Genomic DNA, 17,161 nt, shown 5'->3' on the forward strand with positions numbered 1-17,161 from the left:
TGAAGAATAAAAACCATATGATGATCTTAATAGACACAGAAAAAGTTATTGATGAAATTTCAACATTTATGATAAAAAGTCTCCAAGAAGTGTGCACAGTGGGAACCTACGTCAACATAACGCAAGTCCTGTGTGCCAAACTCACGGCTGACATCACACGCAGTGGTGCAGGCTGAAAGCACTTCCTCTAAGATAACGCAAGTCCTGTACGGCAACTCACGGCTGACACCGCACACAGTGCTGCAGGCTGAAAGCATTTCCTCTAAGATCAGGAACCAGGCAAGGATGTCCAGTTTTGCCACTTCAATTCAACATAATTCTAAGCTGCAAAATTCTCTTAGTGCTGCTAGCCACAGCAATATGAGGAAAAAAAAGGAATCCAAATGCGAAAAGAAGTAAGACTGTCACTGTTTGCAGATGATATAATATTGTACATAGAAAATCCTAAAGACACTACCAGAAAACTACGAGCTCATCAATGAATTTGGTTAAGCTGCAGGACACAGAATTATGCTGCATTTCTATACACTAACAAGGAATGATCAAAAACAGAGATTAAGGAAACAATCCCTCTTACCATCACATCACAAAGAATAAAATACTAAGGAATAAACCTCCTTAAGGAGGCAGAAGACTTGTATGCTGAAAACTGTGAAGACACTGATGAAAGAAGTCAAACTTGACAGAAACAGATGGAGAGATGCACCAATGCTTGGACCGTAAGAATCGATCTTTTCAAAACGACTGTGCTACCAATGCAGTCTACAGGCTCAGTGCAATCCCAACCAAATTACCAATGGCATTTGTCACGGAACTATAGCCCCGAATTTAAAAAATTGTTATGGAAACAAAAAACCTCAAACACCCAAAGCAATCTTGAGAAAGAAAATGGAGCTGGAGGACTCAGGTTCCTTAAATTCCGAACATACTACAAAGCTGCAATAAGCAAAACAGCATGGTACTGGCACAAAACCAAATACATATCAGTGCAATAGGACAGAAAGTCCAGAGATAAACCCATACACCTGGGTCAACTAATCTATGACAAAGGAGACAAGAAGAGACAATAGAGAAAAGACAGTCTCTTTGATAGGCAGTGCTTGGAAAACTAGACCACCTGTAAAAATAAGTGAAATTAGGATATTCTCAATGCACAAAAATAAACTCAAAATGGATTAAAGACCTAAATGTAAGACTGGATACTATAAAACTCCTAGAGAACATAGATAGAACACTCTTTAATGTAAATTACAGCAATATGTTTTTGGATCCATCTCCTAGAGTAATGGAAAGAAGAACAAAAATAAACAAACGGAACCTAATTAAACTTAAAAGCTTTTGCATAGCAAAGGGATGGAGAAGGCAATCGCACCCCACTCCAGTACTCTTGCCTGGAAAAGCCCATGGACAGAGGAGCCCGGTGGGCTGCAGTCCATGGGGTCGCTGAGGGTCGGACACGACTGAGTGACTTCACTTTCACTTTTCACTTTCATGCATTGGAGAAGGAAATGGCAACCCCCTCCAGTGTTCTTGCCTGGAGAATCCCAGGGACGGGGGAGCCTGGTGGGCTGCCGTCTATGAGGTCACACAGGGTCGGACACGACGGAAGTGACTTAGCATAGCATAGCATAGCAAAGGGAACCACAAACAAAATAAATGACAATCTACAGAATGAAAGAAAATATTTGCAAACAATGCAACCCGTAAGGAATTAATCTCCAAAATATACAAACAGCTCACAGAGCTCAACATCAAAAGACTAAACAACTTGATCAACAAATGGGCAGATCTAAATAGATATTTCTCCAAAGAAGGCATCCAGAGAGCCAAGAGGTACACGAAAAGATGCTCAACACTGCTAAATGTCAGAGAAAAGCGTATTAAAACTACAATGAGGTATCACCTCACACTGCTCAGAATAGCCATCATCAAAAAGTCTGCAAATAATAAACTCTGGAGAGAGTATGGAGAAAAAGGAACCCTTCCACACCGTTGGTGGGAATGTAAATTGGTGTAGCCACTATAGAGAACAGCAGGAAGTTTCCTTAAAAAACTAAAAACAGAGCTACTGTGTGATTCAGCAATCCCACTCCTGGGCATACATTCGGAGAAAGCTGTAATCTGAAAAGAAATATATACTCCAATGTTCACAGCAGTACTCTGTATAAGAATCAAGGCATGGAAACAACCTAAACGTGTTCAAAGATGAATGTATAAAGAAGATGCGGAACACATAACTACACAATAACACCCAGCCATAAAAAGACGGAAATACGCCTCTCGCAGCACCATGGATGGACCTACAGATGATCACGCTGCATGAGGTAAGACACAGAAAGACAAACACGGTATTGCTTATATGTGGAATCTAACACTTATACAAATGAACTTACGACTCACAGACATAGAAAACAAACCTATGGTTATCAAAGGGGAAAGGGAAGAGGGGTTGTTCAGTTCAGTTCAGTTGCTCAGTTGTGTCCAACTCTTTGCAACCCCATGGACTACAGCACGCTAGGGTTCCCTGTCCATCACCAACTCCCGGAGGTTGCTCAAACTCATGTCCATTGAGTCGGTGATGCCTTCCAACCATCTCATCCTCTGTTGCTCACTTCTCATCCTGCCTTCAATCTTTCCCAGCATCAGGGTCTTTTCAAGTGGGTCAGTTCTTCACATCAGGTAACCAAAGTATTGGAGTTTTAGCTTCAGCATCCGTCCTTCCAATGAATATTCAGGACTGATCTCCTTTAGGATGGACTGGTTGGATGTCCTTGCAGTCCAAGGGACTCTCAAGAGTCTTCTCCAACATCACAGTTCAAAAGCATCAATTCTTCGGCACTCAGCTTTCTTTATAGACCAACTCTCACACCCATACATGACTACTGGAAAAACCATAGCTTTGACTAGACAGACCTTTGTCGGCAAATTAATGGCTCTGCTTTTTAATATGCTGTCTAGGTTGGTCATAGCTTTTCTTCTAAGGAGCAAGTGTCTTTTAATTTCATGGCTGCAGTCACCATCTGCAGTGATTCTGGAGCCCAAAAATATAAAGTCAGTCATTGTTTTCATTGTTTCCCCATCTATTTGCCATGAAGTGATAGGACTGGATGCCATGATCTTTGTTTTTTGAATGCTGAGCTTTAAGCCAGCTTTTTCATTCTCATCAAGAGGCTCTTCAGTTCTTCTTTGCTTTCTGCATAAGGGTGGTGTCATCTGCATATCAAGGTTATTGATTCTTCCCCTGGAAATCTTGATTCCTGCTTATGCTTCATACATCCCGTTATTTTGCATGATGTACTCTGCATAGAAGTTAAATAAGCAGGGTGACAATATACAGCCTTGACATATTCCTTTCCCAATTTTGAACCAGTCCATTGTTCCATATCTGGTTCTAACTGTTGCTTCCTGACCTGCATATAGGTTTCTCAAGAGGCAGGTAAGGTGGTCTGGTATTCCCATTTCTTTCAGAATCTTCCACAGTTTATTGTGATCCACACAGTCAAAGGCTTTCGCATAGTTAATAAAGCAGAAATAGATGTTTTTTTGTGGAACTATCTTGCTTTTTCCATGATCCAGCGGATGTTGGCAACTTGATCTCTGGTTCCTTTGCCTTTTCTAAAACCAGCTTGAACATCAGGAAGTTCATGGTTCACATACTGCTGAAGCCTGGCTTGGAGAACTTTGAGCATTACTTGACTAGCGTGTGAGATGAGTGCAATTGTGCGGTAGTTTGAGCATTCTTTGGCATTGCCTTCCTTTGGGATTGGAATGAAAACTGACCTTTTCCAGTCCTGTGGCCACTGCTGAGTTTTCCAAATTTGCTGGCATATTGAGTGCAGCACTTTCACAGCATCATCTTTCACGATTTGGAATAGCTCAACTGGAATTCCATCACCTGCACTAGCTTTGTTCGTAGTGATGCTTCCTAAGGCCCACTTGACTTCACATTCCAGGACGTCTGGCTCTAGGTGAATGATCACACCATCGTGATTATCTTGGTCATGAAGATCTTTTTTGAACAGTTCTCCTGTGTATTCTTGCCACCTCTTCTTAATATCTTCTGCTTCTCTTAGGTCCATACCATTTCTGTCCTCTATCGAGCCCCTCTTTTCATGAAATGTTCCCTTGGAATATCTAATTTTCTTGCAGAGATCTCTAGTCTTTCCCATTCTGTTGTTTTCCTCTATTTCTTTGCATTGATCGCTGAGGAAGGCTTTCTTATATCTCCTTGCTATTCTTTGGAACTCTGCATTCAGATGCTTATATCTTTCCTTTTCTCCTTTGCTTTTCGCTTCTCTTCTTTTCACAGCTATTTGTAAGGCCTCCCCAGACAGCCATTTTGCTTTTTTGCATTTCTTTTCCATGGGGATGGTCTCGATCCCTGTCTCCTGTACAATGTCACGAACCTCAGTCCATAGTTCGTCAGGCACTCTATCTATCAGATCTAGGCCCTTAAATCTATTTCTCACTTCCACTGTATAATCATAAGGGATTTGATTTAGGTCATACCTGAATGGTCTAGTGGTTTTCCTTGCTTTCTTCAGTTTAAGTCTGAATTTGGTAATAAGGAGTTCATGATCTGAGCCACAGTCCGCTCCAAGTCTTGTTTTTGCTGACTGTATAGAGCTTCTCCATCTTTGGCAAAGAATATAATCAATCTGATTTCGGTGTTGACTATCTGGTGATGTCCATGTGTAGAGTCTTCTCTTGTGTTGTTGGAAGAGGGTGTTTGCTATGACCAGTCCGTTCTCTTGGCAAAATTCTATTAGCCTTTGCCCTGCTTTATTCTGTATTCCAAGGTCAAATTTGCCTGTTAACCCATGTGTTTCTTGACTTCCTACTTTTGCAATCCAGTCCCCTATAATGAAAAGGACATCTTTTTGGGGTGTGAGTTCTAAAAGGTCTTGTAGGTCTTCATAGAACCGTTCAACTTCAGCTTCTTCAGTGTTACTGATTGGGGCATAAACTTGGCTGCTGCTGCTGCGTCACTTCAGTCGTATCCGACTCTGTGCGATCCCATAGACGGCAGCCAACCAGGCTTCCCCTCCCTGGGATTCTCCAGGCAAGAACACTGGAGTGGGTTGCCATTTCCTTCTCCAATGCATGAAAGTGAAAAGTGAAAGTGAAGTTGCTCAGTTGTGTCTGACTCTAGCAACCCCATGAACTGCAGCCTACCAGGCTCCTCCATCCATGGGATTTTCTAGGCAAAAGTACTGGAGTGGGGTGCCACTTGGAAATGAACAGAGATCATTCTGTCGTTTTTGACACTGCATCCAAGTACTGCATTTCGGACTCTTTTGTTGACCATGATGGCTACTCCATTTATTCTAAGGGATCCTGCCCACAGTAGTAGATATAATGGTCATCTGAGTTAAATCCACCCATTCTGGTCCATTTCAGTTTGCTGAATCCTAGATTGTTGATGTTCACTACTGCCATCTCGTGTTTGACCACTTCCAATTTGCCTTGATTCATGGACCTGACATTCCAGGTTCGTATGCAATATTGCTCTTTACAGCATCGGACCTTGCTTCTATCACCAGTAATATCTGCAACTGGGTACTGTTTTTGCTTTGACTCCATCCCTTCATTCTTTCTGGAGTTATTTCTCCACTGATCTCCAGTAGCATACTGGACACCTACTGATCTGGGGAGTTCTTTCAGTATCCTATCATTTTGCCTTTTCAGTGTAGAGGTTTGAATAAATGGGTGTGTTTTCCTGGAGGTCTGAATAAATGAACGTGTTTTACCAAGGGGTGAGGAGCTCCTTTAAGAAGAGTTTTTGGTACTTCTGCCTGAGAGCAGGAGCCGTCTATGATAAGGGGTCTTAACCATCAGGCAGAGCCGTCAGGAGCCCAGTGTCTTTCTGGAGCTTCTCACAGCCTCTAGGGCCCATCCGTGTCTCAGGCAGGCCCTGGGCAGTTTCGCTGGCCTTCTGGCTCCACTATCAGTCCTAGGGCCCAGCCGTGTCTCAGGCAGGCCTGGGCAGTTTCGCTGGCCTTCTGGTTCCACTAACCGTCCAAGCTCCTTCCTCCCGTGGCGTCTGTGTTTGCTGTTCCCTTTCTTGAAGGTGCCTTTCCCTGCTCTTTGGCTGGCTAGTTCCTTCCTCTCCAACAGTTCTCACCTGAAATGGTACCTCCTGAGAGAGAGCCTTTAGACCAACCCACGGAGGTCTTCATCTAGTCAGATTCTTCCCCCTCTTCTCACTTTAAGGATGACATCCTATTCGCACCTTCTGTAACACGCGACAAACTGAGCACTTCCTCTTTGCTTGCTTGTGATGGGAAGGGCCGCTGCTCGTTCCTTTTTCGGTCCACCTTTAATGTCACCCACAGCTGAGCAGCGCCAGTGCAGGGCAACGCGCGGTGAAGACCTGTTGAATAACAGACTCACAATACTTTCAGAAAACGAATCCAGAATATTAAAGCCCTAGGAAACCCTTAATAAGTTTAGAGAAACACATAATTCTGCTTTATGAAATGTCTGAACATAATAAATAACAAACTCAAATACTGGCTCAATAAAGATATTTTGATTACTCTTTTATAGATTTTTGAAAACCACTATTTACTCAGAAGTAAAACTTGAGGCTTTTAAGGTTAGTCTATTTCAAAAAGTCTATATTTCTGATTGAATGTGAAAACATAACTGAGGAATCACCAATGCCTAAATATTAACTACAGTAAACATTCAGCTGGTTAAAATCTAGTGATAAAAAGAGCAATATAGAGTCATGTGTAGATACAAAGAAAAAAACACCCGCTTTTGGTCACTAAGAGAGAAAACACACAGAAATACGACTCTTCAAGAAAGGCAGATTTCAGGGAACAGCTTCAGCTCTTAGAGGGGAAAAAGGATGACAAAACCAGAAGTAACACATTCTTTCTATAACAAAATCACACAAAGAGTATCCTAGGAAATCTGAACAGAACCTTCGACAAGAACATCAGAAAAAGTAGATAAATGGACAATGTGCACTCTCAAAGAGTCAGTGTGTGTGGTTTTAGGTCCTTCCCTGTTCAGAGAAAAAGATATTATAATGGCATTGCCAGAGTGAAGCATCTTCTATCAGCATCACCAGACTTGAATCCACTTATCATTTCAATTCTGATATATGACATTTTAGTAAAATGACATTTGACATTAAAAAAAAAAGTTGCATGTACAGTGAGGGTTTTGGAATTAAAAAAATAAAAATCTATTACTGGCATAAAATCTGAGTATTTGGATTTTATAATTTAAAAAGCAAAGTCTAACATAAATCCAAACAAAAGCCAAATCAGAACTGCCCAAGCCCAAGAACACTGTACACTATGTTTTATAGGAAGTTTTTGTGTATAAGAATGACTACAGAATTAAGTTATCTTATTTCTAGCAGTTTTCTCCCATAAACAGTAACAGTCACTGCTAAAAGAGATGCTTGCGAACTTACCGGAAATAATTTTTTGACAATATTCTAGTCTTCAAATGGCTGTCAAATTTTTACTGAATAATCTACAGTGTTAATCAATGTACTGTATTTCATTTGTAATAAGTCTTTGTGATAAGGTTAGCACTCAACATACAACACAAATAAGAGAGGACCAAAAAATGAAAATGACTTTGCTTATGTTTCCGTATTAGAATTTTATTTGCTGAAGGGTAAAAGCAGATTTGCAAAATTCACAGTTAACTTAAAACAATAGTTTTAAACCTTTTATTCCGAGCCCTTACTGCCTTCAGGAAGGAAAGAACATCTGGTTATTTAAGGAACACAATATGCTCACATTCTCTATGACTTTTGTTTCTAATTGGGTTTTTAAATTTTTTTTGGAATTTGAACAACTAGTTAGAACAATGTTTTTTAATCCCTTCATATTTTTCAGACTGCCCTCCTTCCATCCCCCTACTTCATTTAGTGGATTGCTTTTGGAAATCTGCTCAGTGATTCTAACATAACAAAAGACAGGAAACCATGAATCCAGAGTGTGGTCTGAAGAGCGAAGAATAGAAACCACAGGGTAAGGTGAACGGAGGAGAGGGCGCTACAGACATCTGATGCCCAGTCTCTTCACACATTTGACCACACTGCAAGTAGTTCCTGGGTCACTTACAAACACCTCCGTTTCACTTACTACAGATGCACATAAACACCTACTACTATAAATAAAAGAATCTACATGAGAAGTATCAGTAACTAAGACTCTACCATTTTTAAAACTAATACAAGCTACATGTCTCGGGCAGGAAGGAGGCTGAAAGACCTGGCTGGGCTCTGCCCCTTGATCTGCTGCTGACAAGCTGCACGGCCTTGCCTAGGCCCTCAGCTCCACTCTCATCCTCAGCTCGCACACAGAAGAAGGTGGTCAGACTCTCTTGGTTCTTTGCAGTTCTGGAATTCTCACAGTCTAAGTGAAGTATACTGACTGGATTCTTTGTTGTATCTGCTTTGTTCCATGGTATTTGAGGGTAGTAACAGGTTTTCAAATAATTCTGTCTGATAGCAAACTAAGGAACTAGATGTCCTTTAACTTCAGACTTAGGGTCTCTTCACTGTCTTGATAAAAATGGCAGCTGACAAATATACCACTGACCAGGGTTTCTGTGGAATGTGGATATGGTGAAGGGAGGTGAAAACAGGTGAGGTGAGATCCACCCAGACTAGAGTCAGCATTCAATTTACCACTGTTTTCTTAAGAGCAACCACTGCAGGACACAAGGCTAAAGCTGTCAAATGAGAGGATCATGAGGAGAGATAATTGATAAAAGATACAAGCAAATCGCTAACCTACGATTCAGCGATTATGCAAATCGCTAAACTAAGGTGCTGAGGGCACTCAAAGGGAAAACACCTGCTTATCTGAGCCTGGAAGGGCTTCCTGGAGAAGGGAGAGCAGATGCTCGGACTCTCAGGACGGGGTGAGCAGAAGCAGGGCCTGGAACCGCTCTAGCTGGTCTGCACGCCTGCAGGCAGCTTGGCCCGGGGAAAGCCACATGGCCTTAATCCCTCTGCACTGAAAAAGCAAGAGGAGAGAGAACCCGCTCTGCCCGAGTCGGAGCTTGGAGTGAGGACCAAACCAAGCATGGCAAAGGGCTTGGAGGCGTGGAGGAGTATGAGCCTGTGGTTAGCTTCAAGGCCCCTCATCTCAGTCTGCTGGGATGAGACATAGTTTCCCGGCAAGGCCTACATCTGATGGAGAACAAATAACAGCCCAGTGTCTCGAGCCCTACTACAGTCTGTCCTCAACTGAGCAGTCTCCACTGGGACTGAGGGCTAGCGGGAGGACGAAGTGCTCCTCTGAAGGCTGACGATGAACCAGGGCGGCCCGGAGCTGCGTGTTCATTCCTGTCTTACTGTGTCTGTCAGCAGTGCTAAGCACAACGGCCTCGTGAAGCTGGGACATGGGGAGCAAACACCTGCCCTTCAAACCTCTTCTTTGCACTAGCTTACAGAGATCTGCCTCTGTGTATATACTCACTCTGATTTAAGTGCTCCATTGCTGCTAATACACAGGAAACATCGAAAGCACTCTGATGTCTGGATTTTCAGAGGATGGGGTGGGGTACTAGCAACACCTGTTCCTCCTCTCTTTATTCCCTCCCAGGAGATCAGTCCTGGGTGTTCACTGGAAGGACTGATGCTGAAGCTGAAACTCCAATACTTTGGCCACCTCATGCAAAGAGCTGACTCATTGGAAAAGACCCTGATGCTGGGAAGGATTGGGGGCAGGAGGAGAAGGGGACGACAGAGGATGAGATGGCTGGATGGCATCACCAACTCGATGCACATGAGTTTGGGTGAACTCCGGGAGTTGGTGATGGATAGGGAGGCCTGCTGCTGCTACTGCTAAGTCGCTTCAGTTGTGTCCAACTCTGTGCGATCCCATTGACGGCAGCCCACCAGGCTCCCCCGTCCCTGGGATTCTCCAGGCAAGAACACTGGAGTGGGTTGCCATTTCCTTCTCCAATGCATGAAAGCGAGAAGTGAAAGTGAAGTCGCTCAGTCGTGCCTGACTCTTAGCGACCCCATGGCCTGCAGCCTTCCAGGCTCCTCTGCCCATGGGATTTTCCAGGCAAGAGTACTGGAGTGGGGTGCCATTGCCTTCTCCAACAGGGAGGCCTGGCGTGCTGCAATTCATGGGGTCACAAGCAGTCGGACACGACTGAGCGACTGAACTGAACTGAACTGTCCATGGCCTCCTCTATGAGTTCATAATTGACATGAACTACATATCTGCTTGGGGAGTTTTAGAATATATGTGTAAACTTTTTTTTTTTTTTTCCCACTTGTGTCTTTGATCTTATTATATCATTAGAAGTCAGTTCTTTATGGTCAAAGGCTGCTCTGCATGGGTGGGTTATCAGAAGCAAAGTAATTCAACGCAAGAGAAGACCAAGACTCAGGAAGCATGGATTTCACCAGATGACAGGATGTGTGGTAGGAGAGTCAAGACTTGAACCTGTGTCCAGATTCCTAGCTCAGGCGTCTGGTTAGACCCAGGAGCGCGCCCTGCAGCAGGCCTGCAGCCGGCAGCAGCACCGAGTGCCGTCGGCCACCATCTGACACGTACCGATAACATCAGTGGCCAGCCCACACACGCTCAGCGCAGCCCCCGCCTCGCGGGCTGGCCGTCTGAACCCCCGTAAAATGCTGTGGCTGCCTTTATTTTCCCTTACAGACGTCACCACGCAGTCACCGGGTTCTCAAAAGCTTTTTCAACATGGCTCCATGCCCAGCTTCTCATGTCTCAGAAATACCAGTTTAAGGTCCTAACTTTTGGACACTTACCTTGATTGTTTTTACTTGGTAAGACCCTGAATGTAAAAGTGAGGAATACTGTTTTCTAGATACCTTTTTATGCTATTTTTTTTTCTCTTAAACCTTACAGAAGAATTTAATGCTTATAGAACTGGTTTCATCACTCTCCCTCCCTCCCTCTCTCTCCCTCCGGGCCTCAGCTGCGGGTCTAGTTCCCTGAGTAGGGACTGAACCCGAGCGCCCTGCAGTGCGCTGCAGTCTTATCCACTGGACCACAAGGGGAGGTCCCTCTACCACCTTCTTGAGCTCAAAAGCATTCTAAAATCACAGATTCTGCTAATAACATTGATTAATTTAGTATCAGAATTCTGCAACTATAACTGTAAATGGTTTCTAGGAAGGACAACCATATTTAGCTAGGAAAAAACAAGATGGATGGTTTACGTAACAGATTCATTTCTCCTTTCAATTAAACCAAACAAATCACACAAATGGATAATTCAAATGGCTATTTTAGCAATTTTTGTCCCACTCTGTATGACTGATAATTCCCAGTGCTGAGCAGACAGAATTTACCATAAGTCTGTAGATCAAAACTCAGATACCTCATTGACCAGCAACTTCATTCTTTACTCATTTTATAGATATGCCACTAATCTTGGCTATTTCATATTAAATATACATACACATACATACACATAAAAAATATGGGACTTTATGTTTTTCATAGTCTGACTCCTAAACCTTACCAGAAAAAAGATAAGCTACCTATGTATCAGAGAATTGATGGATTATGTTTCTGATACATAATGAAATTTTGTGCAGGAGAAATGATATAAAAATTGTGCATTTCTGAGAAAATGGATATAGGCACAAGAAAAACAAAAATTTAAAACCAAGCTCAAAGGTTGAGGTCAACAACTGAGGCAAGGACAGAAATGTCTCAGAATCAGGATCATGTTGGACTCGGAGGCCCACATCGATCAGACAGCGCCCTGGCAGTGGACCCGCAGACAGACTGACTCAGAGACAGTTGCACCGCGGCCAGCAGGACTGCAGGGGCCCTGCCAGAGAGCCAAGGGAGGGGTTACCACCCGCCGCCCGGCTTGAGGCCTCCTGTCCCAGGCTCCCTCTCTCAGGCTCCATCCAGTATTTCTGTTTGGCTCTGAAGCATCAAGGATTCACAGTTTTTGTTTTTTTTTTAGATCACTTAATGTTCTTATTTTCAAGAAATATAACATTAGTTGTAAAAGAACCCACTTTTTCTCTGGAGTATAAAGAAAATTTTGGTGACTTAAGTGCAAATAGAGAAGTCAGTATTAAATTCTTTTTAGATCTTTCCTTCATTAGGTTACTCTTAACCCGCAAAATAAGTATACATTCATAATATGAAATAACTTAGTATTTCATTACATTATAAACTCTTACAAAACGCGTGTTTTTTTAGAGCTCTAATGTCTTGGTCTTCACATGATCCTCACGGTTCTACTAGGGTCAGTTTTGGCCCCGTGTGGGAAGCTGATGGTCACCAAGTACGGTTCCCAGCAGAAGCGGGTGCTCAGCCACGTCCTGGGTTCCCAAGGGAGCAGGCGAGCAGGAGGCCCTTCTGAGTGACAACAGAGCACGCTCCCACCTCTCAGCCGGCGTCCTGAGTCTGCCCGCTGAGCTGCTCGCCCACCAGGCACGGGAGTGTTGGCCTGTGACTCTAAGGCAAATTCTTTCAGCAGGTGATTCATCTGCCACTACGCAAATTTTACATCACGAATCCTTAAGAGTAATGAGGAGACGCCAATTTTTCATCCCACTTAACACTGTGCACATCCCGCTTGGGAAGCTTACCTTTGGGTCCCGAAGGAACAGAGCCTTAAGAATCAGTGAGTGAACGTCCCCGATGAGTGGGTAATGCATCAGAAGGCCAAGACAGGTCTGGTAGTTACTGGAGATCACTAAATAGAAGGGAAAAAGTAACTGAGAAGCAAGCCTGTTTCAGGTATCTGTACCAGTAAGAGAAACAAAATAACAACTTAGGTTCAAAGCAGGTAAATCAATAACTCAGCTGGTTCGGATAAAGGGAAGCTGGAGAAGGGATCATTGCCCAGCGGCCTCCGGAGCTGCACACTGCTCCACGCACACACTCCAGCACACAGGCCCCAGCCTCAGGGCGGTACTGGACGGAAGAAGCTGAGGTGTGTGCGTGCAAACGCGCCATTTTTATGGCTGTATTTAAATGTCTCTACTTCGCTGCTTGGAAATAAGGAGCAAAAATCTCATGAATGGGAAAGGACCAGTTTAAAATTCTCATGAAGTATTATTTACCATGATTATTATACTTTGCAACTTATATATACTCCATTTATTTTGTGTATATATAAATATTACACAGTTCAAAATTAAAGAGAATACAATTTCTTCAAACTATTTGTTTTTCTAAAGGTAACAAGGGATTTAGCAAAGATATCTATGCAGCATTTTCTTGCAGGAAAAGTGTCAAAATCATCATGGAGAAGCCTAACTATGTTCCTTGGACCGACATTTAGGCTTTTTCCCCCAAAGCACCCTAATTATGGAGGCAGTTGTCCGCAGCCTTCCCGGCCGGCCTGTGGGAACCGCTCCGCTCCGCGGCCGCCCGTCTGCCGCTGCCGCCGCCGCTGTGCCCGTCGGCGGCGCTGGTTTTGGGAGCCAGGCTGACGCCTTCGCAGCACGACTGTCAACAGACTTTACAGCTGCAACTTCCTGTGGTTGCAACTGAATCCTTTTTATTAATCAGAATGGTTAGTTGAAAAATATTCCACAAGAAAACAACTGTAATTCACCAGAAACAATACAAGTCACAAAACGATGTTTTATGATCAGAAATACCCTTGGTTCCTAGACTTCCTTTTTTCCTTCTTCTGTGGGAAACATCATTCCTTGCGACAGCTTCCCACCCCACCCCCGTTCCATGAACATTATGGAGAAAGGAGACAGGACCAGGCAAAATGAATAATTATAATCTATGGAAGGAGCCACTTTATCATCTTCATTTCCATCGCTGATCTGACAGCTTGTAATTTCATACATCTGCTTTCATTTGTAAAGTACTCACTTATCCGACCCTTTCTGTGTCTGTTCAGACTCTTCTTTCCTTAGTTGTTCATTTTATCATATTCATACTCAGTTACCTGTTATCTTTTTTACTGTAGAATCCAAAAACCTAGGATATTTAGAACAGTATAACATTTTCATGTATAGTTTTCTTTGTGATCAAACAAATAAATAAAACTTGGATAATCGATTCGTTTTATAACTCATATATTTTCCCAAATGCTATGATTATATATTAGTCACTGACCCTAGAAGAATTGTTGTGTGTTTTGTGAGACAGGCAGCAGAGTTTAATGGAAATGGTTCTGGGCTCAGGATTCAAAGATTGGGCTCTCCTCCTGGGACTCCACTTGAAGACCTCCCATAACACTGCCTGGAGAGTAAATGACATAATCTAAGGGACTGATTTATAGCAGCTGCTCAAAACTTGTTGGGAGTAACCTCTCTGAGCTCAAGTTTAGTCATTTAGAAAACAACTTTCTGATTTAAAAGAAATTTACCTGCCTACCTCACTCATTCCAACAGCCATCTGTTGACTACCTCATCCATGACTGGCTCTATGTTGGGAGGGTAAGCAGAGAAGAACAAAACGCCGTCCTCCCCCTGAAGAAAGCAAAAGCACAGCAGGGCTGATGCCTACCACAGGGAGCTGTGACTGCCCTCACCTCTAAGGCAAGAGTGGCCTGCAGATGCCTTCTTCATTAGGCTCTATCCCAAAAACTTCACTTGCAAATGTGATTCCCATGGCAGTCTAACGACAAGGGTACAGTTATTATCCCTGTCTACACAGCCATGAAATTAAAAGATGCTTACTCCTTGGAAGGAAAGTTATGACCAACCTAGACAGCATATTCAAAAGCAGAGACATTACTTTGCCAACAAAGGTCCGTCTAGTCAAGGCTATGGTTTTTCCAGTGGTCATGTATGGATGGGACAGTTGGACTGTGAAGAAGGCTGAGTGCTGAAGAATTGATGCTTTTGTACTGTGGTGTTGGAGAAGACTCTTGAGGGTCCCTTGGACTGCAAGGAGATCCAACCGGTCCATTCTGAAGGAGATCAGCCCTGGGATTTCTTTGGAAGGAATGATGCTAAAGCTGAAACTCCAGTACTTTGGCCACCTCATGCAAAGAGCTGACTCATTGGAAAAGACTCTGATGCTGAGAGGGATTGGGGGTAGGAGGAGAAGGGGACGACAGAGGATGAGATGGCTGGATGGCATCACTGACTCGATGGATGTGAGTCTGAGTGAACTCCAGGAGTTGGTGATGGACAGGGAGGCCTGGTGTGCTGCGATTCATGGGGTTGCAAAGAGTTGGACATGACTGAGTGACTGAACTGAACTGAACAGATGAGGAAACTGATTCTTGGAGACATTAAATCACCTGTCTGGATCACACGGTGATTTGGTGCTGAACCAAGATTTGTAATTCAAAAGTCTAGTGGAAGAGTCAGGGTTTTATTTTGAAAGGCCATTGTTTTGAAAATCAAACGACACAACAGATGCAAATAATCACTGAAAACAGAAAAGTCAACTAATATTAGTACTCTTGTGTGCTGTGCTGTGCTTAGTCGCTCAGTCACATCCAACTCTTTGCGAACCTATGGTCTGTAGCCCACCAGGCTCCTCTCTTCACGGGATTCTCCAGGCAAAAATACTAGAGTGGGTAGCCTTTCCCTTCTCTAGGGTATCTTTCCAACCCAGGGATTGAACCCAGGTCTCCCACATTGCAGGCAGATTCTTTACCGTCTGAGCCACCAGGGAAGCCCAAGAATACTGGAGTGGGTAGTCTATCCTTTGTCCATGGGATCTTCCCAACCCAGGAATCAAATTGGGGTCTCCTGCATTGCAGGCAGATTCTTTACCAGCTGAGCCACCAGGGAAGCCCACAGTAAGTGTGAATAGCTTGGAAGAGCCGCACAACCCAGTCTCTAAAGCATCTTGACACAGGCACTTGTTTGGAGGAACTAGGGCAACAGTCCTATGTTATTACAACTTGAGAAAACTTGAAACTATGAGAAGTTATAGGTTTTACAAATACAAATACATTTTATAAAATAAGGATGGTAAACAGTGTATTAACATTCTTCTTGCATTAACAAATGAGGGCACGAAGGCTCTTCCTCCCATTTCTCCCATCCATCCACCCATCCATCCGTCCACTGAATGTAACGAATGCTACCTCAGCAGTTACTAACTCCCGGGCCAGGCAGCAGCACTAGGGACGTGGTGGAGAATGAGTCTGAACTCTGAAAGGTGGCAGAACATGCTACCCTGAAGTATGGCTGTAGGTAGTTCAGGATGTGCCACCCCACAGTAGGCCACTCTGGTATATTGATTATTTTGAGCTGAGGCACTTGGAATCAGCAAGTGCAGGGAGAGGCTTTCTCTGAACTCCCCTTACCGTTAACTCCCATAAATGCTCGAAAAGGAACTCAGTTGTCACAAGTCCATCCAGACAAACTCTGTCACAAAGATACTTTCCATTCATTCTTCTCAGGGTCAATTCATCTGTCCTAAAATTCATTTCAGTTCAGTTCAGTCGCTCAGTCGTGTCCGAGTCTTTGCGACCCCATGAATCACAGCACACCAGGCCTCCCTGTCCCTCACCAACTTCCGGAGTTCACTCAAACTCACGTCCATTGAGTCGGTGATGCCATCCAGCCATCTCATCCTCTGTCGTCCCCTTCTCCTCCTGCCCCCAATCCCTCCCAGCATCAGAGTCTTTTCCAATGAGTCAACTCTTCGCATGAGGTGGCCAAAGTATTGGAGTTTCAGCTTTAGCATCATTCCTTCCAAAGAACACCCAGGACTGATCTTTAGAATGGACTGGTTGAGAGTCCAAGGGACTCTCAAGAGCCTTCTCCAACATCACAGTTCAAAAGCATCAATTCTTTGGTGCTCAGCTTTTTTTACAGTCCAACTCTCACATCCATACATGACCACTGGAAAAACTATAATTCATTTACTCTCCCCTAAGAGGGCTACACTCCCCTCTCCTGTCTCTATTAAGTTGGTATTTAATCCTGAAATTCAAAGCTATCTCTTTGAGGGTCACTGATTATCCCCCGGGTATCTCCCATATACACGTGACATATATGCGTTAATCAACTTTCTTGTCTATCTTTTATTAACTTTTGTTAAAAGAATCCCAGAGTAAAACCTAGACGGGCATAGGTTAAGTTTCCCTTCCTTCCTGTCCCCTGCTTTCAGATAATGACATCTCTAATTTACTAATGAAAACTTGTATTTCCAGAGCATTTTTCGTTTGTAATTATGTGCCAGAACTGTTGAATAACTGAGGCCAACTTAGCATATGTAAAAGAGAAAAATGCAAGTTT

At 43.5% G+C, this 17,161-nt stretch overlaps 1 protein-coding gene across 15 annotated transcripts in view; it reads right to left on the bottom strand.

Moving 5' to 3' along the window:
* The window catches only part of TBC1D5 (TBC1 domain family member 5), a 590,389-nt gene that overhangs the window by 129,078 nt on the left and 444,150 nt on the right, over window positions 1-17,161 (bottom strand). For all 15 annotated transcript variants that reach the window (XM_055570013.1, XM_055570012.1, XM_055570015.1 and 12 more), the window contains one exon: window positions 12,578-12,684. In XM_055570013.1, the coding sequence (XP_055425988.1) occupies window positions 12,578-12,684 (107 nt within the window). The remainder of the gene's footprint in view (window positions 1-12,577; window positions 12,685-17,161) is intronic.

This window comes from Bubalus kerabau, chromosome 2 (genome assembly GCF_029407905.1).
Source record: "Bubalus kerabau isolate K-KA32 ecotype Philippines breed swamp buffalo chromosome 2, PCC_UOA_SB_1v2, whole genome shotgun sequence".
In the NCBI taxonomy this organism is placed as follows: Eukaryota; Metazoa; Chordata; class Mammalia; order Artiodactyla; family Bovidae; genus Bubalus; species Bubalus kerabau.